Genomic DNA, 27,565 nt, shown 5'->3' with positions numbered 1-27,565 from the left:
TGGCGGTCTCGCAAGACTGGCACTGGAAGTCCCAGAAGCCATTTTGAGGCAGGAGCAGGGTGGTCAGCAGCCAGCAGGGGTCATTCTTGCCACCACTAGCCACCGACAAGTCTGGCAAGGTAGGCCAAGGAGGGCGCTGCTGCTGGGGTAGGATTTGAGAGGGGAATACCACCAATGGGTGGGTTGGGGGGTGTCTTTTTGATCTGATGGAGGCTGTTCGGGGGGGGGCCAGTATTATTTTCGGGTTTGGTTTCTGCTGAAACCGAATAGCCAATTTCAGTAGTCGATTCGGTATCAGCAGAAACTGAAGATCCTGGTTTCAGTTGGGCTCTACTTTATAATGGTTTCTACCATTTTGCCCAACACTGATTCCAGGCTTACTGGTCTGTAGTTTCCTGGACCAACCTGGAATAGTTTTGAATGACTGGCATTACATTGGCCACCCTGTATTCTACAGGTACTGTAGACACATTTTTAATAATAGGTTACATGTTTCCAGTAGGCTTGAAACTGAGTTATTTCGGTACTTTGAGATATATAGTATCCTATATAGGTTATCTTGTTACTCCTTAGTTTGTTAAATATACCTTATTACATCTCCCAAGTTTGTTACAAAGTAAGTCTGCAGGACTGAGCTTGGGCATCTGTCAACTGTAGTAGCCTAGTGGTTAGTGCTGTGGACTTTGATCCTGGGGAACTGAGTTCGATTCCCACTGCAGCTCCTTGTGACTCTGGGCAAGTCACTTAACCCTCCATTGCCCCAGGTACAAAATAAGTACCTGAATATATGTAAACCGCTTTGAATGTAGTTGCAAAAACCTCAGAAAGGCGATATGTCAAGTCCCATTTCTCTTTCCCCTTTCCCTTATTACATCTCCCAAGTTTGTTACAAAGTAAATCTGCAGGACTGAGCTTGGGCATCTGTCAACTGTAAAGGTCCAAAAAGTTTTAGGTTTGGTCTTTACCTTAAAAGTTAGTAGAAACTCATCATATAACAGTGGAAAGACTGGGAACTGCTCCTGCCATTCACGGTCTATTCTCAAAATGGCTGCTACTACCTCCCATGGTAATCTCGCAAGCCTGCCGCAGGAAGCCGGGGTAGCCATTTTGACTGCGAAGCCAGCATGTACAGGAATGACTCAGGATCACTCCTGCCCCAAAAATTCCACCAGAACATCTAAAGGTAGGCCTGAGGATGGCTTTTGGGTGGTGGGAGGGTGGAGTTTGTGGTTGGGGAGGGGATGGGTGGCCTAGGGGACGGTTTGTTTTGACCAAAACCAAGCTGTGAAGTTCAGCCATAGATTCAGTTTCAATCGAAACAAAAACCCTGGGTTCAGTCCCTCTAAGGCCATTAGCTACTGCCAAGTTGAAAGTGGTGCTTCCTGCATATCTCTTGTTCTCTACAAGTTGTCCAGAGATGAATGAAGTCCAAACGTTTGCTCGTCTGGTTAGTGTTAGGTGAGCAAGTTGTTTAAGGTTGTTGTATTTATTATGAGTTTCTCTTTACTGCTTGTCTGCATAAATACTGAGGAGCTGGACTGGGTGCCAAGAAAGAGATGTCTTGGCTCGGTTTTCAGTTCTTACCACCTGCTTATTGATGGACACAACTATTCCACAGGTTCTGGAATAGTGTAAAGGACTAATGTCTCCTAATGTCTCCTTATACGGATCTTAAATTCCATGACATCAAATGCTCCAATTCATACAGTCAATCTTCTTCATTGGGCCAGCCGCTTTGACCACGTCATCCCCCTTCTACTAACTGAACGTTGGCTCCCTGTTTCCTTTCGCATCCGGTTCAGAATCCTTGTTCTTATCTTCAAGGGTTGTCTTCCCTCTGCTCTTACCTATATTCACAGTCTCCTTATTCCTTATGTCCCCACTCAGACGCACCACTCTTCCTGTGACAACCTCCTTGTGGTTATATAAGAACATAAGAATAGCCAAACTAGGTCAGATTAATGGTCCATCTAGCCCAGTATCCTGTTTCCGACAGTGGCCAATCAAGGTCACAAATACTGGCAGAAACCTAAATCGTAGCAACATTCTATGCTATCAGTCTTAGGGCAAGCAGCGGCTTCCCCATCTATCTCAATGGACTTTTCCTCCAGGAACCTGTCCAAACCTTTTTTAAAGCCAGTTATGCTAACCACTGGGCATATCCTCTGGCAACGAGTTTCAGAGCTTAACTATTCCTGGAGTGAAAAAATATTTCCTTCTATATTTATTTTAAAAGTATTTCCATGTAACTTCATTGAGTGTCCCGTAGTCTTTGTACTTTCTGAAAGATTTTTAAAAAATCAGTTCGCTTTTACCCATTCTACACCACTCAGGATTTTGTAGAGCACAGTTATATCCCTTCTCAGCCACCTGTCTTCCAAGTTGAAGAGCCCTAACCTCGTTAGCCTTTCTTCATATCAGAGAAGTTCCATCCCCTTTATCATTTTGTTTGCTCTTCTTTGAACCTTTTCTAATTCTCTATCTTTTTTGAGGTAAAGCAACCAGAAGTGAACGCAGTATTCAAGGTGAGGTTCCACCATGCAGTGATAGAGACTTTATGATATCCTTTGTCTTATTTACCATCCCTTTCCTAATAATTCCTAGCATCCTGTTTGCTTTTTTTGGCCGCCACCGCACACTGAGCAGAAGATTTCAGCTGCTGTCTTCAATGACACCTAGATCTTTTTCTTGAGTGCTGACTCCCAAGGTGGGCCCTAGCATCAGGTAACTGATTTGGATTATTCTTCCTAATGTGCATTACTTTGCATTTTTCCACATTAAATTTCATCTGCCATTGGGACTGCCCAAAGTGGCTTACATAATATTTTGTGGGATTACGTAATGCAAATTACACTTCAGATAAGTTTTTGCTTTTAAATGACGTTTTGCTTCTTAATGAAGGGATCACATGCTTTCACAAAGAAGGTTTTGTCTGAATTATTTATTCATATAGGGAGGTTATTCTCTTATCAGAGTTTAGATGGAGTGGAGGAGTGGCCTAGGGGTTAGGGTGGTGGACTTTGGTCCTGGGGAACTGAGGAGCTGACTTTGGTCCTGGGGAACTGAGGAGCTGAGCAGGACTTCAGGCACAGGCAGCTCCTTGTGACTCTGGGCAAAGTCACTTAACCCTCCATTGCCCCATGTAAGCCGTATTGAGCCTGCCATGAGTGGGAAAGCGCAGGGTACAAATGTAACAAAAATAAAATAGATACTATTGGAGATTCTACATGGAATGTTGCTACTATTGGAGATTCTACATGGAATGTTGCTACTATTGGAGATTCTACATGGAATGTTGCTACTATTGGAGATACTACATGGAATGTTGCTATTCCACTAGCAACATTCCATGTAGAAGGCTGCGCAGGCTTCTGTTTCTGTGAGTCTGACGTCCTGCACATACGTGCAGGACGTCAGACTAACAGAAGCAGAAGCCTGCGCGGCCACATTGGTCATCTGCAAGGGCCGACTTCTACATGGAATGTTGCTAGTGGATTAGCAACATTCCATGTAGAATCTCAAATAGTAGCAACAGTGGAGGAGTGGCCTAGTGGTTAGGGTGGTGGACTTTGGTCCTGAGGAACTGAGTTTGATTCCCACTTCAGGCACAGGCAGCTCCTTGTGACTCTGGGCAAGTCACTTAACCCTCCATTGCCCCATGTAAGCCGCATTGAGCCTGCCATGAGTGGGAAAGCGCGGGGTACAAATGTAACAAAAATAAAATAGATACTATTGGAGATTCTAGATGGAATGTTGCTACTATTGGAGATTCTACATGGAATGTTGCTATTCCACTAGCAACATTCCATGTAGAAGGCTGCGCAGGCTTCTGTTTCTGTGAGTCTGACGTCCTGCACGTACGTGCAGGACGTCAGACTCACAGAAGCAGAAGCCTGCGCGGCCACATTGGTGATCTGCAAGGGCCGACTTCTACAGTACATGGAATGTTGCTAGTGGAATAACAACATTCCATGTAGAATCTCAAATAGTAGCAACAGTGGAGGAGTGGCCTAGTGGTTAGGGTGGTGGACTTTGGTCCTGGGGAACTGAGGAACTGAGTTTGATTCCCACTTCAGGCACAGGCAGCTCCTTGTGACTCTGGGCAAGTTCACTTAACCCTCCATTGCCCCATGTAAGCCGCATTGAGCCTGCCATGAGTGGGAAAGCGCGGGGTACAAATGTAACTAAAATAAAATAGATTACAATCATATCATTTACTTCAGCGCTCATAAACGTCTTAGCATTGTATTCTGCAAGGTTGCTTCTTGGTGGGATAGCTTCTCCTGCTGCTGAACCGTGTTGCTGCATCAGGTGCATCATTTTTATCAGTCCTGAAGTATCGTGGAGCTTGCATGAGTGAACTCAACAAGTAATTTAAGTCTACAGCTCCAAGCTCTGCTATTTTGTCCCATTTCCATCGCATTTTGACCTACATCATTCCTGATTGGCAAAAGTCATCCTTAACAGGCAGTGGTAATAAATCAGTTAATGACTTTCATGAATCTGTTTAATAGCTGACAATATAACACAGAAGCCAGCAGCTTGGAGCTCTCCGCCCATGCACCAGAGGCTGCTGGTTGACTCTGGGTAGAGGGATGAAACAGAGGCTTAGCATAATTAATGCAATTAGTATGTGATTTAAAGGCTTAGCTAGCATCTGCCAGCTATTCAAGCCAGACTCGGGGAAAACTAAAACTTGTGTTTCTGGACCCAGCCTCCTGTTTGTGGCATTGAGAACATTTAAGGTTGTCAGATGACGAGTGTTCGGCCTGCTACGCTATCCTAACTCAAAGCTGCTCAGTCTGAGAGAATGAAACATTTGCCAGGCCATGACTTTCTTCTTGAATGCGCATACCAGCATAGGCACGGCTGTTCCGGATGATGGATGCACAGAGACGTACTGAGACCTTGAAACCACTTTTAGTTTTGTTTCTTGCTCTAGGAGTCTATTATTGCTAGTACTGTAACCCCAGAGTATTTGTGACCTGGATTGGCCACTGTTGGAAACAGGATGCTGGGCTCGATGGACCTTTGGTCTTTCACAGCACGGCAATACTTATGTACTTACTAGTAAAAAAGGCCCGTTTCTGTTTGAAAGGAAACGGGCGCTAGCAAGGTTTTCCTCTGAGTGTGTGTGTTTGAGAGAGTGACTGTGTGAGAGAGGCTTCTGTTCCTGCTGCTGTGCATTCCCCGTGTTGTGCTGATTCGCTGCTCCCTGTATCGTGGCTCCGCCCCTCTCCCTTCTACTGGCCAATCTGGTGTGGGTTGTGTGACATCACTATTGTCTACTCCAACATGATCCACGGTTCCAGGCAGCCTCAGAATGTTGGAGGTGAGAATTATTATATAGGATGAGTTACTAGGTGTATCTGAACTCAGGTGTAAAACTTGTGCTGAAGCTTATCTGATGAAAATAAAGACTGCATGTATTTATTGTATTATTTTTAAAAAATATTTCTTTGAAGTGATAAGAGCTCTGGAGCTGATGCTAGAACTGAAACGTTCCGGGAAGAAATGGGGGGAGGGTTTTTGTTCAGTACATGCAGCATAATACAAGGTGATTAGAGCTGTGCAATTTAATAGCATCTTGGGTATTTTCTTCAAAATACCCAAGAAGACCTCCTTGCCGGTAGCTTAGTGGTTAGAGCAGCAGCCCGAGAAATAGGGAAACCAAGTTCAAATCCCACTGCAGCTGCCTGTGATCTTGGGGATCTTAGGTACAAATGGAGACTGTGAGGCCACCAGGGACAGAGATACTTACTTTGTGCCTGTATATAATTCACCTTGAACTACTACTGGTGTTGTTGGGAGGCGGGGCTGGTGGTTGGGAAGCGGGGATACTGCTGGGCAGACTTATACGGTCTCTGCCCTGAAGAGCACAGGTACAAATCAAAGAAGGGTATACACAACAAGTAACACATATGAGTTGTCTTGTTGGGCAGACTGGATGGACCGTGCAGGTCTTTTTCTGCCGTTGTCTACTATGTTACTGCTAAAGGTGTGAGCTAAATCCAAAATCCTATCCTTTTCATTTTCCTTTCATTAGTTTTATTTGAGAATAGCTTTACCAATTTTTAAAATAAAGTTCATATTTCTTTTTACTGCTTTTGAGATGAAGCAAATTGTGAAACCCATTTGAATTGGATTGGGGAGAGATTGTATGGTCTTTAATCAAAACAGTGCTTGCTGACAGCTTTTATGCCTGGAGTGGACAGGGAGTTTATATGTCCATGAGCAGCATAATGGTGCCTCCAAGGTTGCGCAGAGACTTCTGCCGTAGGCGACAGAAGGAAGAGCGCCTCCTGCAGGTTCAGCTGCAGCACACAATTTTCCTGAGAGGCCTTCACTCACGTTTGACTGAACCTGACCCTGCCTTCATAGACCTCAGTGGGGGCTAAGAAGGAAAGGCAATACAATTACCAGTGGCATATCTTGGATGAGTCTTAGGTGCTGCAGTGAAAACACATTTCTGGTGGTAGAAAGCCTATTTCCTGCAGACCTGTTTTTAAAGAGAGAGGAACTCTGTTGCTTTAAAGCTTCTTGGTCTCTGCTTTGGATTTCAGGATCTCTACTGGGATATAGTTGCAGGAGCTGGGTATCTGTATGTAATGATATTGTACTGTCAAGAGACTTTGTGGTCGCCTGTAATTCCGGGCACAAACTCTTTCATTAGAGACAGACATAACTGTGTGAAACATCTGATTTCACTTTCTTTCTATTATCCAAGTTCCTCTACCATTTCAAAGTTGCCTCTGCTGCCTCCCAAGAAGTCATACAGTTGTGGTCATCTTGCTCTTGTCTGTTTCCGTGTATGAATATTTAGGCTTTGTTATTTAGAGGTGTTTGTTGCAGGGGTATTTTCGGGATCCTTTCAAAGCACCGTACCTGAGATGGGGAGACTACCGTTTGCTTGAGTCACCGTTGTTGGTGCAGGGCAAAGCAGTAATTTTGTTTTTGGGGGTGGAGGGGGAGACAGGCCTGGGTGTGTTGGGATTTCAGGGTGAGCAGGGTGGAAGGGAGAGTGTAATGAGAGGTGCCTGGGGCAATGTAGGGAATGTAATGAATAGCGTCTATGGGGAAGGATGTTAGTCAGTAGTGTCTGGAGGTTGAGGCAGTGTATATTGAATGGAGTCTCGGTGGATATTTGTTTTTAGTCTGGATCCATTGAGGCTTTAATGGAGCATAGAGCCTTTATAGTCTATAAAATTGTATATGTTTATGTTTATGGCCAAGCCAATATCTTAAAGCAGTAAACACTCTTTATTCAGAAAACATTTCTGGCTACTTGCCTTGACATAAGGTCATTTTTAATCAGTTTAATGTACAGTAGTACCTCGGTTTTCGTTGACGTCGGTTTTCATCGGTTTCAGATTTCGCCGATTGTTTTCGGACGGATTATCGACGAAAACCGAGGTTTCACTGTATCACCATATCCCAGTGCAGGATATCCCATTAAGTGCATGAAACTCTGTGCAGGAAGTCGTGTTACTGGAATGTGCTGCTTTCTGCTTTTATTTGTTTGCTACATTTGTATCCAATAATAGCTCGAAAATAGCGGAAAAAGAACACACAATAAATTGTGGGATATGAATATTAATCACGGAGGGGGAGAGGACCTCAGACTCGTGACAGTTTCTGATCAATAAGATCCTGTCAATATAGTCACGTTAATATAATCACTGGTCCTCTAACACCAACCTCCTCCTAGATGTTCCATTCACGCGCTTCTAACATCTAATATCTCTGAATGCCATATATCACAATTAAACAACAGAAACCACAGCTACTTAGCTTGTTTGCTGCTTTGAATTACGGGCCTCCCCAACGGTCCCATTTCGCCAACTGGGGCTTCATTTGTATCCCACATTTTCCCACCTATTTGTAGGCTCAATGTGGCTTACATAGTACCGGAGAGGCCTTTCCAGGCTCCGGTGTGAACAAATACACAGTGGTGATGTGGTAATAGCAGAAACTGTCTTTAAATGTAGGCTACTAGAGGGAGGAGCATTATCACTAGAAAAAGATTAGTTTTGCTGTGTGTAAATGATTGAACCAATTAAGGAGCACAGAGGTATAGAGAAAAACACATTTATTTTTATTTTTTTTTATTTTTTTGTGATATTTCTTTTGATATTAAACGCTATGGTTGTGACTTCTATTTTTTTTTTTGTTTACAGTTTTTGTCCATGTATGTGTGTGTGTATATAAATGAATATACATGTGTGTGTATAAAACACTTCTATCTTTCAAGATTGTTTTAGAAAACTTTTTTCCCCTGAAAGATTATAACTTTTCACAGATATCCCTGTGATGTCCATGGTTGCAGGTGGCTCTGATCCATGTTTTGAGGGTACCTTATGTAGACTCCTTTGACTTCAAACATACTTTATTAGGAATATAAATGGGGCGAACATGGATCATAAAATGTTCTCCACTCCTCTATAGAAACATAGAACAACAGAACAAAATGAAGGCAGATAAAGATAATATGGTCTAACTAGTCAACTCATCCATGTCATCAACAATCTCTCTCTCCCTTAGAGATTCTATGTACTTGTCCCAAGCTTTCTTGAATTCAGATAGTTTTCATCTCAACCACCTCCACTTGGACACTGTTCCACGATTTCACCACACTTTCCACAGGTTACTCCTTAGTCTATCACCTTTCACCTTCATCCTAAATTCATTCCAGAGCTTCTTTTCAATTGAAATAGACTCTCCTCCTGTGTATTTATGCCATAGAGGTATTTAAACATCTCTATCATATCTCCCCTCTCTTGTCCTTCTTCCAAAGTATACATATTGAGATCATTGTCTGTCCCCATACGCTTTATGATGACCACTTACCATTTTAGTAGCTGCCCTCTGGGCTGACTCCATCCTGTTTATATCCTTTTGAAGGTGTGGTCTCCAGAATTGTACACAATATTCTAAATGAGGTCTCACCAGAGTCTTATAGAGGGGTATCATCACCTCTTTCTTTTTTTTTTTGTACTGGCCATTCCTCTCCCTATGTACCCAGTGGCCTAGTATATGTAGGAGTGGCCTAGTGGTTAGGGTGGTGGACTTTGGTCCTGGGGAACTGAGGAACTGAGTTCGATTCCTGGCACAGGCAGCTCCTTGTGACTCTGGGCAAGTCACTTAACCCTCCATTGCCTGCCGCATTGAGCCTGCCATGAGTGGGAAAGCGCGGGGTACAAATGTAATAAAAAAAAATAAAATAAAATAAAAAAATAAGCATCCTTCTAACTCATGCCATCATCTTTTCTACTCGTCCCACTCCTCTTTCATGCACGAAAGTTCTTCATCGTTAAACTGTACCGCTCCCTCAGATTTTTGCAGTCCAAATGTATAACTGTGCATTTTTTAGCATTTTAAATCTTAGCTGCCAATTTCTGGACCATTTATTCACTAGGTCTGTCTTCTTGTTACCACATTATCACAAGTATCTACCCTATTGCAGAGTTTGGTATCATATACAAAAAAAACAAACCTTACCAGACAGCCCTTCAGCAATATCATTTACCAAAATGTTAAAAAGAACTGGCCCAAGAGCCAAACCTTGCAGCAGTCCACTGATAAATTCCTTTCCCCAGAGTGAGTTCCATTTGCCATTACCGTCTGTTGCCTTCCACTCAACCAGTTTCTACCCTAGTCAGTCACTTTAGAGCTCATAGTGAGGGCACGCAATTTATTTTGGAGGCTGGCTAAAACTTTTTTCCCCCCTAATTTTGGCCAAAACTGAACTACGACCGAAACTGAGTAGTACGCCCCTATTTTGATGAGGTGGTGTGGCATATTTTCCTACATTCGTTATTACCTCTAAACTGGATTATGGGAATGTTACCTATATTGGGGTGTCCCATCATGTACTGAGGTGGTTACGCACAGTTCAAAATGCAGGAATTAGATTACTTGGGGGACTGATGAAGAAGGGATCATGTGACCCTCTCATATATTAACTCCCGGTAGAGTTTAGACCCATATAATTTTATACAGGGAAGCCTGGTTATCTGGCCGATTTTGTTACATTCTTATGCCCCACCTAGAGTCCACAGATCCCAAGAAAAGGGTTTGTTTTTCCTCTTTTAGTTCAGGCACAGCTTTTCTCCACTAGAGAAGGAGGTTTTTTTTCTGGTTTGCCCCCTTATTTGTGGAACCAGCTTCCACAAAGTATTCGAGGAGAGCAGTCTTTTAAATTGTTTAAAATCAGATTGAAATCTTTAAGTTTGTTTCAGGCTGAGCTAGATTGTCTCTTGGCTAGGTGACCTGCAAGGATGGATATATGGTGATCTTTTTTTTTTTTTGTGTGAAGGTTGGGCTTTGAAAAGTGTGTATATTCTTGGGGTTTTTGCAGGATGATTGTGTTGTATATTGCGTTCCTATTTTAACCTGGCGTTCTGTTCTTTTTCTTTTTATAATTTTGTAGACCACTTTAACTTGTCTGACAAATAGGGCAGTATATCAAATGTTTTAAACTATTAAACTAGCATTTTAAAGGTATTTCCATGCAACCTCACTGAGCCGTCCCCTAGGCTTTGTACTTTTTGAAAGAGTGAAAAATCGATTCACTTTTACCCATTCTACACCACTCAGGATTTTGTAGACCTCAATCATATCTCCCCCTCAACCATCTCTTTTCCAAGCTGAGGAGCCCTAACCTTTTCATCCTTTCCTCGTATGAGAGGAGTGCCATCCCCTTTATCATTTTGGTCGCTCTTCTTTGAACCTTTTCTAATTCTTTTATATCTTTTTTGAGATGCAGTGATCAGAATTGAACGCAATACACAAGGTTAGGTTGCACCATGGATCAATACAGAGGCATAATGTTCTTGGTCTTATTTTGCATCACTTTCTAATAATTCCTAGCATCGTGTTTGCTTTTTTGGCTGCCACTACACACTGGACAGAAGATTTCAAGTGTGTTGTCTACAACAGCACCTAGATCATATTCTTTTGTGTGTGTGTGCGCGTGCTGACTCCCAAGGTGGACCCTAGCATCAGGTAACTTTGATATGGATTGTTCTTCCCAATGTTCATCACTTTGCATTTGTCCATATTAAATTTCATTTGCCAATTGGATGCTCAATCTTCCAGCTTCCTAAGGTCTTCCTGCAATTTATTTTACAGCCTGCATATGTTTTAACAAGTTTGAATAATTTTGTCATCTCCAAATGTAATCACCTCATGTGTTTTTATTTATTTATTTTTTAGGATTTATTTACTGCCTTTTTGAAGGAATTCACTCAAGGTGGTGTACAGTAAGAACAGATCAAACATGAGCAGTAGGCAATTGCAGCAGTAAAAAATATTCAAATTATACAGAGTATGGCATGGTACACTACTTAAAAATTCAAAAATCTGCTCAAGAGCAATTTGACAAGAAACTAATCACACTACTTGCTGTAAACCATCGATATTAGCCTCACACCTCTAAGGACAGTGTTTCACTATTTAAATTAAACAATTGAAGCCTCATAAGCCCAGGGTACCATATATTTGGACAACCCCTTAATAGGCTCTCATCACCGGCTCCAGCCTCCTCCGAAAACCCCCTGCAGGCCAAAACAACTCCCTTCGGAGAAAAAAGTTCTGCAGCAAAAAAACCCAGAGGATCCTAGAGGCATAGAGTTAATATCGCGAACACTCTAACTTTCAAAAATTGGACGAAATAATCCAAATATAAAACGTGTGCACAGCAAAAGAAATCAGGGTGGTAACGACTTCTCTCTCACATCCAGGGAGGGCACCCCTTAACTCTGCTCCAACAACCATGTCAGATGTATTTTCTCATTTCTTTCGACAAAGGAATCCTTCTGTTTCGCTACTTCATCAGGAGAAATAAAGATTAATAAAGTCTTTCAGGGATTTGCGTTGCAAGACGTATGAGGAGAGACTTGCTGACCTGAACATGTATACCCTGGAGGAAAGGAGAAACGGGTGATATGATACAGACGTTCAAATATTTGAAAGGTATTAATCCGCAAACTAACCTTTTCCGGAGATGGGAAGGCGGTAGAACGAGAGGACACGAAATGAGATTGAAGGGGGGGAAGACTCAAGAAAAAATGTCAGGAAGTATTTTTTCACGGAGAGAGTGGTGGATGCTTGGAATGCCCTCCTGTGGGAGGTGATGGAGAGGAAAATGGTAACGGAATTCAAACATGCGTGGGATAAACATAAAGGAATCCTGCTCAGAAGGAAGGGATCCCCAGAAGCTTAGCCGGTGGTGGGAGGCAGGGCTGGTGGTTGGGAGGCGGGGATAGTGCTGGGCAGACTTATACGGTCTGTGCCCTGAAAAAGATAGGTACAAATCAAGGTAAGGTAAACACAAAAAATGGCACATGTGAGTTTATCTTGTTGGGCAGACTGGGTGGACCGTGCAGGTCTTTTTCTGCCGTCATCTATTATGTTATTATGTATGTTACTTCAAAAAACAAAGATCAACACAATACGTAATAGAACTTGTTTGGGGGGGGGGGAGGCTGTGAATGGGAGCGATGGAGAGAGACTTTTGAGGGGATAGTGAGGATCTGGCATAATTTGTAAGAGTTGAGGGTATGTTGATGGGTTGGGAGAATTGAGTGAGTGTTTGAAATGAGAGGGGGGGGGGGGGGTAAGAGAGGGGATGAACTGTGGGGGGAAGGCTGAGATATAATGTAAATGAACTGGTAGACACTAGAGAGAACATGAGAGACATTGAAAAGAGATGGTGGTCCAGAGGAAGGGGATGATGGATCTCTGAATGGGTTGAGCAGGAGTAGAAAAGGGGTTAAAAAGCTGGTGAAAGAGAGGCAATATGAGTGGGGTAGAGAGTAAGAAATTAAAAGCATGGCGTGGAGGCACGAAAAAGGAGAGACAGGGATTGAGCTGGGACTGATGAGATCAGTGCAGGGTAGGTAGCGTTCTGAATCAGTCGGAGCTGGTGCAGACCCTTTGTAGTCAGACCAGTGTGGAGTGCATTACAGTAATCCACTCTTGATGTTGTTACGGTTATATCATAAGCTTCTGACCCCTCTTGTCCCCTTCATAACTATTTTTGAGATTTGGCATTCTGGTCATAAATACCATTTTTGTAACATTTCTTTCCCTTTTGCTCTGGCATTTGCTAAGTGGACCTTACGTAAAGAGGAGGAGGGAGTGTGCTGAATCTGCGAATGGCAGGTCCGAGCAGCAGTGGCAGATGGCTGCTCCTGAATTGCCTCCCAACTGTCACAAGCGATGTGCTGCACAACTGGAGTTTGTCACATCTGCCACCAGTCCATGGAAATGGAGGGAGGAGGGGTGAAAAGGAAATTGAGATACAGGGGGTAAAAACGAAACTGATAGTTTACATAGAACCAGGTGTTCAGTCACAGGTTTGCAAACCATGAACAGAGAGGTTTGTGAGATTCTTGGTGTGCGTTTAGCTGTACAGTCTTTTCTAGAAATGAACATGAATGAGAAGTACAGTTGCATCTGATCTTGTCTTGAGGTTGCCTTTTTGAGTGGCTTGTCCTCTTACATTTTTTTTGATTGTGAATTTTCAAGCAGGTTCAGCCTGCTTTTAAGTCCTGTGAAGTTTGCTATGCATTTGAATGTGGGCTTTGTAAGAAGTGGAAGGGGAGGGATTTGGGATTTAGCTCATTCCTTTTTCAGTTACAGCACAAGGTGAGTTACATTCGGGTGCAGCAGGTCTTTTCCTGTCCCAGGAGGACTTATGATCTAAGCTTGTATCTGAGGCAGTGGAAAAGGTTTAGGTGCCACAAGTGTAGCCAAACCAAAAACAACAAAGGGATCTGTCACACACCCTTCTGAAAAGAGAAAGTGATTATTGTAATGCTTAAGAGTAAATACACTACAAAGGGCCTGCACCAGGTCCAATTGATTCAGAAGGTTGCAAGGGACGTGACCACATAACACCATTTTTGCAAAAACAGTCATTGGCTTCCAGTACAATGCCCTTAAAAGAAATGGCCCAGAGTACCTGAACAATAGGATGATCCTGTGCACACCACCAAGGATGTCACTAGCCACACTCTCTCCAAAAGACCCTCTAAACACCGCCAAGGACACGGAGGCAGGGGCGTAGCCAGACACCCAAGTTTGGGTGGGCCTGGACCCAAGGTGGGTGGGCAGAACTCCGCCTTGTCCTACAAGTGATTTGGTTTCTCCCTCTCTCGCCTGCATGCCATATGGTCTCTCCCCCGTATACCTTTTAAATAGCAGATTTTCACTGGCAGCAAACAGTTGTCGGGAATTTTTGGCTGGTGGGGCTTGGGATCCCTGCCAGCCACATTATAGGTGTGCTGCTACTTGGTGGGCCTGAACCTAAAGTGGGTGGGCCTGGGCCCACCCCAGCCCACCCTTGGCTACGCCACTGCACGGAGGCACTATCAAGGAGTATCATTAACCAAACCCTCTCCAAAAGACATTTTGGAACTCGAAGGGGAGAGAGGGGGTCCTGGAACACGAAGGGGAGGGAGGGGGTGGGTGCCTGGAACTCGGAGGAGAGGGAGGTAGGGGCATGGAACTCGGAGGAGAGGGGGCGTGGAACTTGGAGGAGAGGGGGAGTGGAACTCGGAGGGGAGGGAAGGGCGTCCTGGAACTCAAAGGGGAGAGGGGTGCCTGGAACTCGGAGGAGAGGGAGGGAGGTAGGGGGGCATGGAACTCGGAGGGGAGGGAGGGAGGTAGGGAGGGGGGCATGGAACCTTGCTAGCGCCTGTTTAATTTCTTTCGGAAACGGGCCTCTTTTACTAGTATATATATGTGTATATATAAATGTGAGCACACTTTCATGGCATGGGTATATAGTAAGTTGCTGGTAAGGAGGGAGAGAGCGAGCTGGGATTTGGAGAAAGAGAAAAGAGTGCTGCTATCGGGCCTAGGGAGGGGGAGAGGGAAAATGCACTCTCATTTCAAATTCGTGTAACTGTGAGAGGAGGCATAATGAGAGAAATTTCTCTTGGTGCTGGTTCATTTCAGTTAAAGATATATCTTCACCGTTTTGATATACTGGCTTCATATTCAGTGTTTTATTCTAGTGTGTGTGTTTTGAATAACCATAATGAATATGTGTGTATGCAAATGAATATGCTAATGTGCCTAGCCCCACCTTGAATCAGTCAAGCTACGCCCATGCATAAAATAATTTAAAGAAAAGCCCACATACTTCATACTGCAATGTTCTTTTGAGGCAACAATACCTGATAAGGTCCTTTCTTAAGCAATGGTACTATCACTAGTACCTATTTTGCATCAGAAACCAGAGGAGGAGGGGTGTACAGAGTTAGTCTCACTTGCAGATCAGTTTGGAGCTAGTGGAGAGTCTACTGGTGGGACTGTGCCATGGGAATAGCATGTCCCCAGTGGTAAACAGGCAGTAGAATTTCACATCTTTTGCAACTGTGAAAGATGTGATTTGGGGCAGAATTATAGGAATGGAGTCTGTCCATAGCTAAGTCTCTCTTTTCTACCACAGAAGTGTAAATTGATGCAGTAATTTTAGGAGGGATAATAAATCTGAGTCCTTTTCAGCATGCATGCAGCCATTCTTTTATACCTGAAGTCTTCACCCCAGAGTGTGTATTTCCTGGGTTCAGAAAGAGCTGTAAAGGGCGTTGATGGATTTTTTTTTTCTTTTTTAACTTGGTTGCTGGCCTTTAGTCCTTCTCTGGTTCCAGCTGTCCTGTAGTGCTAGCCTGAATGATATCTGGGTGCTTAGTTGGACAGGAAGGCTCCCAAGGCTGAGCCTTTCAGGAACTTCTGCTAGTTCTACCAGTTGTCCCTCCCCCTTACCCCCCCCCCCCCAACACCACCATCATCAGGGCCGGCCCTAGGGTTTCTAGCGCCCTCCTGCAGTCTATTAGTCGGCGCCCCTACCCATCCAGAGGCGGGATCACTATGGCTCCGCCCCCACAGTAGACACACCCCTTTTACCAGCCATGGCATCATTGAAAATATTACACCAGTATAGAAGAAAAATAACTTAGCACACAGACCAGGAATTAGGAGAACAGACAGTCTTGCCAACTCTGAAAAACAATGTGTTATCAAAATTTCAGAATCTAACAAACAGATCCCTATTCAGACACTTGGCCTTGCAGTCACACGTGTAGAATAGAGATAGCCCCTCTTCAAATTCTTCAAAAATTAACCTGAAATCCTAAGAAGTTAGACTCTGCATGCAGCACAATAGCCTTCCCATCCAGCACAGCTTAGGATCTAGCTAGGACAGACTTAATCAGCATAAACTAACATATTCTACAGTCTGAGTTGGACAGACTAACAGGAGTTACTGAAGTGGGAATGAGAGATAGGTGATGGTTAGGAATTGAAAGCAGGTATCTAGCCCTCCTGTCCTGTGAGTTGCTGTGTTGGGGGTGGGGGTAGAAAAGGGTGGGTCAGGTGCAGCACTAAACAGCAGTCTCTGACAAAACAAGGCTCCAGGCTCTGCTGTGCTGTCTCTGTCAGAGCCCTCTCTGGGCAGAGGTTAGCTGAGCTCCAACAAGTTATTTCAGAGCCAGATTCAGCTGGAGCAGTGACATCCTCTGACAAACACAAGGAGGATATTTCTCTGCTTGGGAGGGGGGAGGGGACCGGACAGAGAGCTGACAGCTTTGGAGCTAGACTGAGATGAACAGCAGAGGTTAGATTGAAAAACAAAAGCCTCAGCAGAGCTTGATTGCTTGCAAAGTAAGTGAGGCCCCTGAAAAGCAAGCGCCCTCCTGCACTGCATAGCCTGCTTACTGCGTTTGACAGGCCCTGACCATCATTCATAGTAGCATACTCCAAACTTGCAAAAGTACAGCATCTGTAACATAATCAGGGTCCATGATCACTGCTGGGTCTTGATTTCTTGTGAAGGATGGTAACATTGCACATTGAATGTTTACAGGAAAGTAGCTAAGCCGCTGTGTTTTTCTTTTGTGTGTTTGCAGAGTGCAGCTGCTGCCCCGAGTCCTGTACTTGGAAACATTCCTGCCAGCGATGGGATGCCCGGAGGTCCCATTCCTCCCGGCTTCTTCCAGGTAAGTGTGGACTCCTGGGATCTTGGGTTTTAGCAGGATGTCTCATATGCCTTGCTGTATTGTGGGATGGTGCTGCAGGGGTAGAGGGGCTTGCTTGTGAATGTGGGGCTTTGAAGATCCTTTAGCACAGTGGTGCTGTAGGGAGCTGAAAATGCACCCTCTCTGGGTCTTGGAAGGTCGCTTAGCATTTTAGTAGAGACCTTTCTTTTCTTTGTTGATGATCTTTGTGTTTACATTTATCTAGTGATCTGGTTGTAGCCTCATATAGTTATTTTTTTGTTTTGTTTGTTTTTTGTAAAATTTGTACCCCACGCTTTCCCACTCATGGCAGGCTCAATGCGGCTTACGTACTGTATACAGGTACTTATTTGTACCTGGGGCAATGGAGGGTTAAATGACTTGCCCAGAGTCACAAGGAACTGCCTGTGCCTGAAGTGGGAATCGAACTCAGTTCCTCAGGACCAAAGTCCACCACCCTAACCACTAGGCCACTCCTCCACTGTTGCTACTATTGGAGATTCTACATGGAATGTTGCTATTCCACTAGCAACATTCCATGTAGAAGTCGGCCCTTGCAGATCACCAATGTGGCCGCGCAGGCTTCTGCTTCTGTGAGTCTGACGTCCTCCAATGTGGCCGCGCAGGCTTCTGCTTCTGTGAGTCTGACGTCCTGCATGTACGTGCAGGACGTCAGACTCACAGAAACAGAAGCCTGCTCAGCCTTCTACTTGGAATGTTGCTAGTGGAATAGCAACATTCCATGTAGAATCTCCAATAGTAGCAACATTCCATGTAGAATCTCCAATAGTATCTATTTTATTTTTGTTACATTTGTACCCCGCGCTTTCCCACTCATGGCAGGCTCAATGCGGCTTACACGGGGCAATGGAGGGTTAAGTGACTTGCCCAGAGTCACAAGGAGCTGCCTGTGCCTGAAGTGGGAATCGAACTCAGTTCCTCAGGACCAAAGTCCACCACCCTAACCACTAGGCCACTCCTCCACTGTTGCTACTATTGGAGATTCTACATGGAATGTTGCTATTCCACTAGCAACATTCCATGTAGAAGTCGGCCCTTGCAGATCACCAATGTGGCCGCGCAGGCTTCTGCTTCTGTGAGTCTGACGTCCTCCAATGTGGCCGCGCAGGCTTCTGCTTCTGTGAGTCTGACGTCCTGCATGTACGTGCAGGACGTCAGACTCACAGAAACAGAAGCCTGCTCAGCCTTCTACTTGGAATGTTGCTAGTGGAATAGCAACATTCCATGTAGAATCTCCAATAGTAGCAACATTCCATGTAGAATCTCCAATAGTATCTATTTTATTTTTGTTACATTTGTACCCCGCGCTTTCCCACTCATGGCAGGCTCAATGCGGCTTACATGGGGCAATGGAGGGTTAAGTGACTTGCCCACAGTCACAAGGAGCTGCCTGTGCCTGAAGTGGGAATCGAACTCAGTTCCTCAGGACCAAAGTCCACCACCCTAACCACTAGGCCACTCCTCCACTTATGACAGTAAGTTTTTTAGTACTATGATTTCCCGGTGTTTCATTGTGAAGCGGGCAGTGCATGATGTACATTGTATTTTGTCTTATCCCAAGCACTTTGCAGAGTGTGTGTTTTATGCTGCTCTTACTTGCAGTTGAGGTTCTCGTTTTCTGCTCTGGAGGGGTGGAAGGGCTGAGTTCACCACATTGATGTGGACTTTGGTATTTTAGTTATAGGCCCGTGGCAGAGTTCCCGTAAAGACCACGGCTTGTTCTCAGCCTGACCTTGTGGTTTCTGTGTTGGCTCTCCTCAGTGTTTTTGCTCTATGGGGCTACTGCTCTGTGGTTTGAGAATAGTGTTGGGGGTTCAGAACCTCTCCTGTCCTTTTTTTTTTTTTTTTCTTCTTCTTCTTCTTGAGGTTACTTGGGTAGAGAGTTGAAGTGGAGTTTAGTTTTACTGAAACACCATTTCACATAGTAATATCAAAATGATATATATATATATATGTACTTGCTGTGCAGGGTAGGCTGCTTTTCCTGTTATTTCTTAGAAGTGTAAAAGTCGTTACACAGGGGTTTTGAGGTGTTGTGCTCTATTATTGGTTTGTCACTTCTTGCCTTGTAGGGGGATCCACTGTACATATATCATTCCTTTTCGAACTATACCAACTCCTTTTGGAAGGGTATTCCAACAAGAGTGTAGCCAGAACATTTTTGCAGGGGGTGCGTCTCCCCTGCTCCCTGTGCCACCCCCTGTTTCCCGCATCACTATGCCACCCCCCCCCCCCCCCCCCAATACCTAAAATCCTCTCTGCAGCTTTCACCCGGGCAGCGGCACTCATGGGCTGCCTGCAGCCTGCACAGGAACTTCTTCCCGAAGGGGCAGGACAGTTCAGGGTGGAAGCCCCGGCGCAGGCCGCTGCCCAGATGAAGACTGCAGAGAGGATGAAGGTGGGGGCAGGGGGGGCCAGGACTGATGGGGTGTGTATGCCACTGACATACTTAGTTTAAATACGCCCTTGTATTCCAAGAATCCATTGCTGTTTCTGTGAGAAAAAATTTCCTGAGGTTATTTTTGACTGTGTCTCCCTGTAGCTTCAGATCATGTCCTCTCATTCTAAAGCTTCTCATTTGGAAAAGGTTAGTTTCTTTGCTAATTGTTTTCAAGTATCATGTCGTATCACTTCTGTTATTCTTCACCTCTAGCGTATATATTTAGGACTTCCAGTCTCCTATATTATCTAATGTCATCTTTCACAGAAAGGATGGTGGATGGGTGGCATGTCAGAATTTAAGAAAGCGTGGGACAGGCATGTGGCATCCTTAGGAAAGGAAGAGTTAGTGCTTACTGAAGATGGGCAGACTGGATGGGCCTTTTGGCTGTTATCTGCCGTCATGTTTCTAATGGAGGCATCTTACCATTTTGTTCACTTTCCTCTGTACTGACTCCAACTTCTTTATTAGAGGATGACCGAAACCATTTTTTTTCTCAGTTTCAGTCGAAACTGAACCTGCTTACAAATTTAGTTGCTCAAACCCAGCCTCTCCCATTATTGGTTTGACCTCTTCCCCCCCCCCCCACCCCCCCTCCACTCCAATCTCAAAATGGCTGCTGTCTCATGAGACTGCCGCTTAGAGTCACGGCAGCTATTTTGACAACAGAACAGGTAAGGGGCAAGAGCAAATGAGGATCGCTACTGCACCACTGGACCTCCAACACTTTTGTAAGAAAGGTCCGGGGTGGGGGCTATGAGTAGAGGTGGGGGCTGCTCTGGGGAGAGAGGGAGCAGGGGCTGCACCAATTTCAGGGTCACCACAAGGTTTCGGTTTCAGCAAAAAACATACTTGCATTTTCGACTGAAACAAAACAATTTGGATTTTGGGTCGGTTTGGGGAATTCAGTTGGCCTATTTATGGCCTCCAAAACTGAACCCAGAACTCCCAAATACAGCTTTTGTCATCATCCTGTATAGGGGCATTATGATTTCCCTTTCTGCTTATGCATCTTTCTGGTTTTGGCCAGTGCCTTCTTGCATTGTTTTGCTGTCTTGATATCCTCAAATACTACTATCCCCAAGGTCTCTCTTCTGGTCTATGCTCATCAATCTCTGGTCTCTATCACGTGTCCTTTGGGTCTTTGTACTGCAAATATATCACTCTGTACTTCTAGCATTAAAAAAAAACCTCTTAATCTTTATAGATCATTTCTCAATTTGCCTACTCCCTCTGTGGTGGTCCACTCTTGCACATCTTCATGTCATCTGTGAAAAGGCAAACTTTTCTCTTCTAATCCTTCAGATACATCACTCTCAAAGATGTTGAACAAAATTTGCCCCAGGACTGATCCTTGAGGCACTCTACTACTCACATTTTCTGAATGAATGTCATTTACCACCACTTTATTTTATTTATTTACTAGTAAAAAAAGACCCGTTTCTGGCTGAAATGAAACGGGTGCTAGCAAGGTTTTGCACGGAGTGTGTATGTTTGAGAGAGTGTCTGTGAGAGTGACTGTGTGAGAGTGAGAATGTGCAAGTGTGTGTGTGTGACAGAGAGTGGATGTATGTGAGAATGAGTGTGTGTGAGTGCGTATGTGAGACAGTGAGTGTCCTTCCCTGTCCCCCCTGTCAGGTGTCAGGACTGGGGGGACTGTGGACAGTCATGAAGGCAGCCCCTACCAAAATAATGAAAGCAAGACCATTTGTATAATAATCACTGCAATCCAGAGAACAAAATGGAGCAAGTTCCCACATGCTATCTTTTGCTTTCTGTATTCAGAAGCTGACAGGCTTGCTAGACTTACCTAAGTGGCTGCAGCTGCAATACACTGAAAAGAAAGCAAGGAAACCTATGAGACGTAGATACGGCCATCCCTTTGGCCTCTGACGCTCCTCCCTTCTTCTATTTGACTTCCCTCTGATAAGTCCGTCATTCGGTGTGACGCTCCTCCCTTTTCCTGTTTCAGTTCCCTTTGATAGGTCAGAGCGGTGCAGCTGTGACACTCCTCCCTTCTCTGATAGGTCAGGGCGGGGCAGAGATGTAGTGTGCTTAAAAATGGTTACAGAGCTTCAAACATACGAACTGTTGAAGCCTCAGTGTGCTTTACAACGTTGAGGGTGCTTTTTATGTGCAGATGGGGCGTGGCTGAGACTGAGGGTGAGTAGTCCGAATAGCCTAGCCTACCAGGAGGACAGGAGTTCAAGACAGATGGAGTGAGCTTCAGAACGTCTGAGGGGGGATTTTATTTATATAGATTTGTATTTTGCTCTCACCTTTTTCAGCAGTAGCTTAAGGTGAGTTACGTTCAGGTACGCTGGGTATTTCTGTGTCCCTGGAGGGGTCTCACAGTCCAATTTTGTACCTGAGGCAATGGAGGGTTAAGTGACTTGCCCAAGATCACAAGGAGTAGCAGGGGGATTTGACCGGCCACCTCTGGATATCAAGACAGGTGCTCTAACCACTAGGCCTCTCCTCCTCTTTATATGAATACTTGTTTTGCATGCTAGCTGACTTGAAGACATTCAAAAGAGCTTGATCCTGTAAACACAATCTACAAGCAAGACAATAGAAAGTAAAGAGTATTAAGCAGTGAAGGAACTGAAAGGTGGATTACCTTAAACACCAGTATCAAAATCTTAAGCCTGCAGCCAATTAAGCAAATGCAGATGATCCAATATTTTTCACCTCAGATACTAGTTTACAGACTTGAAAGAGGATGCTGAGAGCCTCAGATGTATAGAATTACAATAGTCTAATGACGAGCGTCAACTGCTGGCAAATAGTTCTACAATCATTCTGATTCAAAAGAATATAAAAGGCTTTAATCGGTGCAGGAGATGCAATTTGTAAAATGACTTTTGTACCAATCTTACAATCTGAGGTGTAAAACTCAGACCAGAATTTATAACTATGCCTAAATAGGGCACCTCAGATTTTTTATTTAATTTTATTATTATTTGCTCCTTATTTACTCTTCAGGCTGATTCAGTAGCAGATTTAATTTTGCTCTGTTCATATCCTGCAAGCTGTTAGTGTTTCTTCATGCTTATTTTGAATACCGTATTTTTCGGACTATAAGACGCACTTTTTTCCCCCAAAATTTGGGAGGAAAATGGGGGGTGCGTCTTATAGTCCGAAGGTAGTGTTTTTGGACCGCCGTCCCGTACTTACACGATTCCATGTTCCCTGGTGGTCTAGTGACGTCGGGGCAGGAAAGAGCCCCCTCTTTCCTGCCCATCGCGCTGCTCTCCGTGCTCCTCACTGCTTTCTGACGGTCTCGGCGGCCATTTTGAATCTCGCCGAGACCGTCAGAAAGCAGTGAGGAGCACGGAGAGCAGCGCGATGGGCAGGAAAGAGGGGGCTCTTTCCTGCCCCGACGTCACTAGACCACCAGGGAACATGGAATTGTGTAAGTACGGGACGGCGGTCCAAAACTCGGACAAGACGCACCGGAGCACCTAGGTTTTAGAGGAGGGAAAAAGGAAAATTTTTTTTTCCTATTTCCCTCCTCTAAAACCTAGGTGCGTCTTATGGTCCGGTGCGTGTTATAGTCCGAAAAATACGGTATATATTAAAATAGAAGTTCTTTCGATTACAGTTTTTATTGCTATTTCCAGATGTTGTGCATACATGTGAAGTGTCTCCTTGTCTTGGAAAGGAACAAGAGTTTGGAGCAGGCTATAGATTTTTACCATTGACACAAACCTTTTTCTTGTGGCATTTTGGGGTTCACTGGCCTCCCAGCAGAACTGGATCTGTCTTGCAAGTGCCTGGTGGCAGGGTCTGTGTCTTTATATCTTTAGCTAAGCACCAAAGCTGGTAGGCTGGTTTTCATGGATTTTTTTTTTTTTTTTTAATTGGATTGAAGTGAACATTGGTAGTAAAAATTAAAGCATCCCCAGCAAAGGGCGGTATTTTACAGGTAACTTACTTGACCAGCTGTTGAAAACAGATTTTAAAAACAAAGTATTTCCCTAAATGTGAGCTTGGTGTATAATTGTGAAGCTCTCTTTGAGATGAAATGGAAAGTTGGCCATAAATCAGTGTCCTCTGCTGCGTTAGCCATGCATCAGCAGTTAGTGTGAGAGCACCTTACTAACAAAGGCCCCTGACTGTGCCATGATCCCACGCTGCCCCCTAGTGTTCAGTTGCTTAATTTTACTGTTACTATTGTAAATCATTTCTTTGTCTTTTTAACTTAACCACTTTAATGCATGCTTTTCGGTAATACATGTAATGCCAATACAGTTATCCAGATTTGCTGCCTGGAGCTGGGTTGGCAGCCTGAGTCTTCCCAAGGATCCACCACTAGAGAGAATGAAGGGCTGGATAGAGTGTAAAACTGGTACCCATACTGGAGGAGTAGCCTAATGGTTAGTGCAGTGGACTTTGATCCTAGGGAACTGAGTTTGATTCCCACTGCAGCTCCTTGTGACTCTGGGCAAGTCACTTATCCCTCCATTGCCCCTGGTACAAAATAAGTACCTGAATATATGTAAACCGCTTTGAATGTAGTTGCAAAAACCTCAGAAAGGCGGTATATCAAGTCCCATTTCCCTTCCCCCCTTTCCCTTATGACATCACAATATCAGAGCCAAGTATCGGGCAATCAAGCCATTGTGACATCACTGATGAGGTTGGTTCTTATTGGTGGAATGAGTGGAGGAGTAGCCTAGTGGTTAGTGCAGTGGACTTTGATCCTAAGGAACTGAGTTTGATTCCCACTGCAGCTCCTTGTGACTCTGGGCAAGTCACTTAACTCTCCATTGCCCCAGGTACAAATAAGTGCCTGTGTATACTATGTAAACCACTTTGAATGTAGTTGCAAAAACCACAGAAAGGCGGTATATCAAGTCCCATTTCCCTTTCCCCTCACAGAGAAACCTAGGTTCTCTGTAGTATGCAATAATTTGTCTCCGTGTTATCCAAAGAAATATCCTACAGATGAGGTCCATTGGATTGCAGGACCAGGTCCCTCCGTGAGACAGAGGGCAAAGAGTATGAATGTCCTTGGAGATTCTCTGGAGAATGTCCCAGGTTCTTAAGAACAAGTCAGACCAAGGTCTGTAAAGCTCAGATCCTGTTTGACGGTGGACTGTCTGAATCACAAGTGTCTGGTAGATCCCAAAAAGTAGAACTGATTCTCATTGTTCATTTCCAAGACTAAACATTGGCTGTCCCAGGTCTACTTGACTTAATAATTTTTTTTTTATGGAACTTTCCTTTAGAAGCTTGTCCAAACCTCTTTGAAAATCCAGTATATTGCTCATTTAATAATATGCTACATGAAAAAAAAGTCTTCTCAATGATTTGGGGGTGGTTTTCATTTTTTTTTCTAAACTCCAAATTAGTGTTGGAAGGGAAACAGTTTTATATTGTAGGAATTATAAATTTGTGGGGTAGTTTTAGATTTTTGCCCCCCATTCTGTGTTGGATAGGGGAAGTTTGTATTGATTATCATGTATTGTTGATACTTACTAGGTTAGTGGCTCTGAGCCATTGTCAGACAATCAAGTTGAGACTTTTTTTCCAGCTGTTTGATTGTTTGACAATGGCAGCTTAATTTTTCTTCAGTTGTGAGAGCAACAGATTTTTCATCGTGTATGGGACCGAGCTTCACTCTGCTAATACAAGATTTTTATTTGGCGCGATTGGACAAGGAATTTATGTAATCTGAGATGCGCATTATAGAAAGAGAAGAATTTTCCAGCATATAAGTTCAAGATGAGTACTCATCTACCTTCTAGATTTAAGGAGAAAATAATGCTGTGAAAGTGGTAACATTCATCAGAATCAAACATATAAACGGCAAGTGACCGACTCGCCTGCAAATGCGCAGTACAGACTTCCCTCTCTGTCCCGCCCTCGCGTCAAGACGTCAGAGGGTGGAACACAGAGGGAAACGGACTGAGTCGGACTGCCGGACGCCTGAAAACGAACATAACACGAACCAACCCCCCCCATCCCCGCCGCTGCTCCCGCCCCCCCCCCCCCTCTGTGCTGGGCCCCCTGCACTGACCTGATAGCACCTCTCACCTCCGTGTGGAAGTGCTGCAGGCAGCAGCAGAGCAATCTGCTGCTGCCTGTAGCGCTTTCACACGGAGGTGAGAAGCGCTGTCAGGTTAGTGCAGGGGGCCCGCTACGGAGGGGGGAGGGAGTGGCGGCGAGGAGGGTAGCTGGACATGGGGGAGAGGGCATGGTTGTAGGACATGGGGGGGGGAGGATCGGTGGACGGGGTGAGGCCAGGGGAGAGAGGTGGGCTGCAATACTCGCCCATTTTTACGGGCTTAACAGCTAGTTACATTATAAAGTCCCAGGATGAATTTTGGGGATTTGCATTGTGTTTAATGGTTTCTGATATTCAGGGGGATATGTCGAGCAATTTATGATTGTGATAGTAAAATACATGTTTTTTAATATTCTATTCTTATGTTGACTGAGTTTGAAATAATTTTATAATGCATATTCATTAGGGATATCCTGAAAACCTGACTGACTGGGTATTCCCCGGAAGTCTGGGTTGAGAAGCAGTGCTTTAGAGAATCAATCTGCTGGTTTTTTTATAGCATGCCCTGGGACCTGCTGTGAAAGAGGGGGAGGGGACCTGGCTGATTTCCTGTCAAAAGTGTTGTCCACAGGATTACTCAGCCTTCTTGTACAGCTGTCCTGGGACTTTCTCTTATTTTATCACCCCCTTTCACCCCAAATCACTTAGCCTGGTCATTGCAGTGACAATGGCCTCAGGGTAGCAGACAGGAAACCCAGAACGTTCTCAAATACTTGTTACAGTCGTTGAAAAGCAGTTAACTCCTCCCAGGCTACACAGCAAGTGGCCAGGCAGGAAATGCAAACACCAGTGCCAAAGATGTTTACACAAATTTCACATCTGCAACTCTGGTAGCCAGACCTAGCTCTTAAGAGAAGCAGGGGAAGGGTTTGATTTACTACCGGCTGCTACTTGCCAACAAAATGCTTCACAAAGTCTTGAATTTCTTAGGAGCATGTTACAATTTCTCATATGCCTGCTGCTTGCAGCATGCTTGGAGGAGCTGGAATTACTTAGGTGGGGTTTCAGCAAGATTTGCCAGTCTTTGCACTGTGGTTTTGTGTGTGTGTTGGATGCAGGGCACTGTGCAGAGTTATAGTGAGCAGTGTCTTGGGGTGGGATAAGAATGAGAATTGGGAGTTGATTTGGAAAAAGGTATCCCAAATCATTTTGAGAGCACATGCCCATACCAGCAAGCCAGTTCTCAAAACCCACCATTGGCGGTAAGACCAGTTAGCGCAGGAATAGCGTGCATATAATATGCGCAGTACACTCAGATCGCTTTAGCTCGGGAAACAGCGTGTGCAGTAGAGATGGCCATGAATTGTATTTAAATGTAGTCAAACATATGCTAATGACATTTGCTATGACTTCCCAATGCTTAGAGAACAGCACACAAACAAACCCTGCTCGCAGTGCTAACACCAGCACAGAGCTGGCGGTAGAAGGTTTGAAGAGAGGATTTCTTTTGATTTCCAGTTTAAAATCTGCCAGTTTTGATTTCTTTTGGAAGTGGAAGAAAGGCCATTCAAGCCTATAAGTGCCAGTACTGAGAGAGAAATGTGCGCAAGTCCAAATCTGAAAGTGAAAGCACACATTGACCGTTGACACCTGTTTTCTGTGCTTCCAAATAAAAATTTAACAAATTTGAAAAGCTTATATTTAAGGGCGCAGAAGAGTGACGCTGATGTGTGCTGCACAGTTGGGCGAAACTTCTGCACAAGCGCCAAGCACATTCCTCCCCCTTGTTCTGCTTTTACAGTGCGCATATAATTTGAATATTTCCTTTCAGCATTGGAGAGCTATTTTTCTGTGCCGTTTCAGTGGTAAGGGGTATGTGCTGGTGGCTCTACCTTGGGAGTTCTGAGAATCGGCCTGCAGGAAGGGTGTGAGATGCGAATTTTGATCTGGTGCTGCATGTAATGAAAGCATGTACCCCCGTACTTCAGTTTGGAGTGTGCTAGAACACACCCTGTTTCCGCAGCTGTGCCCCAAACCTATTTCCAGGGTGCTGGTGAGGTGTTG

The 27,565-nt window shown here is 44.5% G+C and overlaps 1 protein-coding gene across 2 annotated transcripts in view; it reads left to right on the top strand.

Moving 5' to 3' along the window:
• Window positions 1-27,565, top strand: part of SSBP3 (single stranded DNA binding protein 3) — a 291,646-nt gene that overhangs the window by 198,414 nt on the left and 65,667 nt on the right. For both annotated transcript variants that reach the window (XM_030206353.1, XM_030206351.1), the window contains exon 5: window positions 16,920-17,009. In XM_030206353.1, coding sequence (XP_030062213.1) covers window positions 16,920-17,009 — 90 coding nt within the window. The remainder of the gene's footprint in view (window positions 1-16,919; window positions 17,010-27,565) is intronic.

The sequence above is a fragment of the Microcaecilia unicolor genome, chromosome 6, assembly GCF_901765095.1.
Source record: "Microcaecilia unicolor chromosome 6, aMicUni1.1, whole genome shotgun sequence".
Classification (NCBI taxonomy): Eukaryota; Metazoa; Chordata; class Amphibia; order Gymnophiona; family Siphonopidae; genus Microcaecilia; species Microcaecilia unicolor.
The sequence above is the reverse complement of the archived record's forward strand: the minus strand, read 5'-3'. Positions and strand labels throughout refer to the sequence as shown.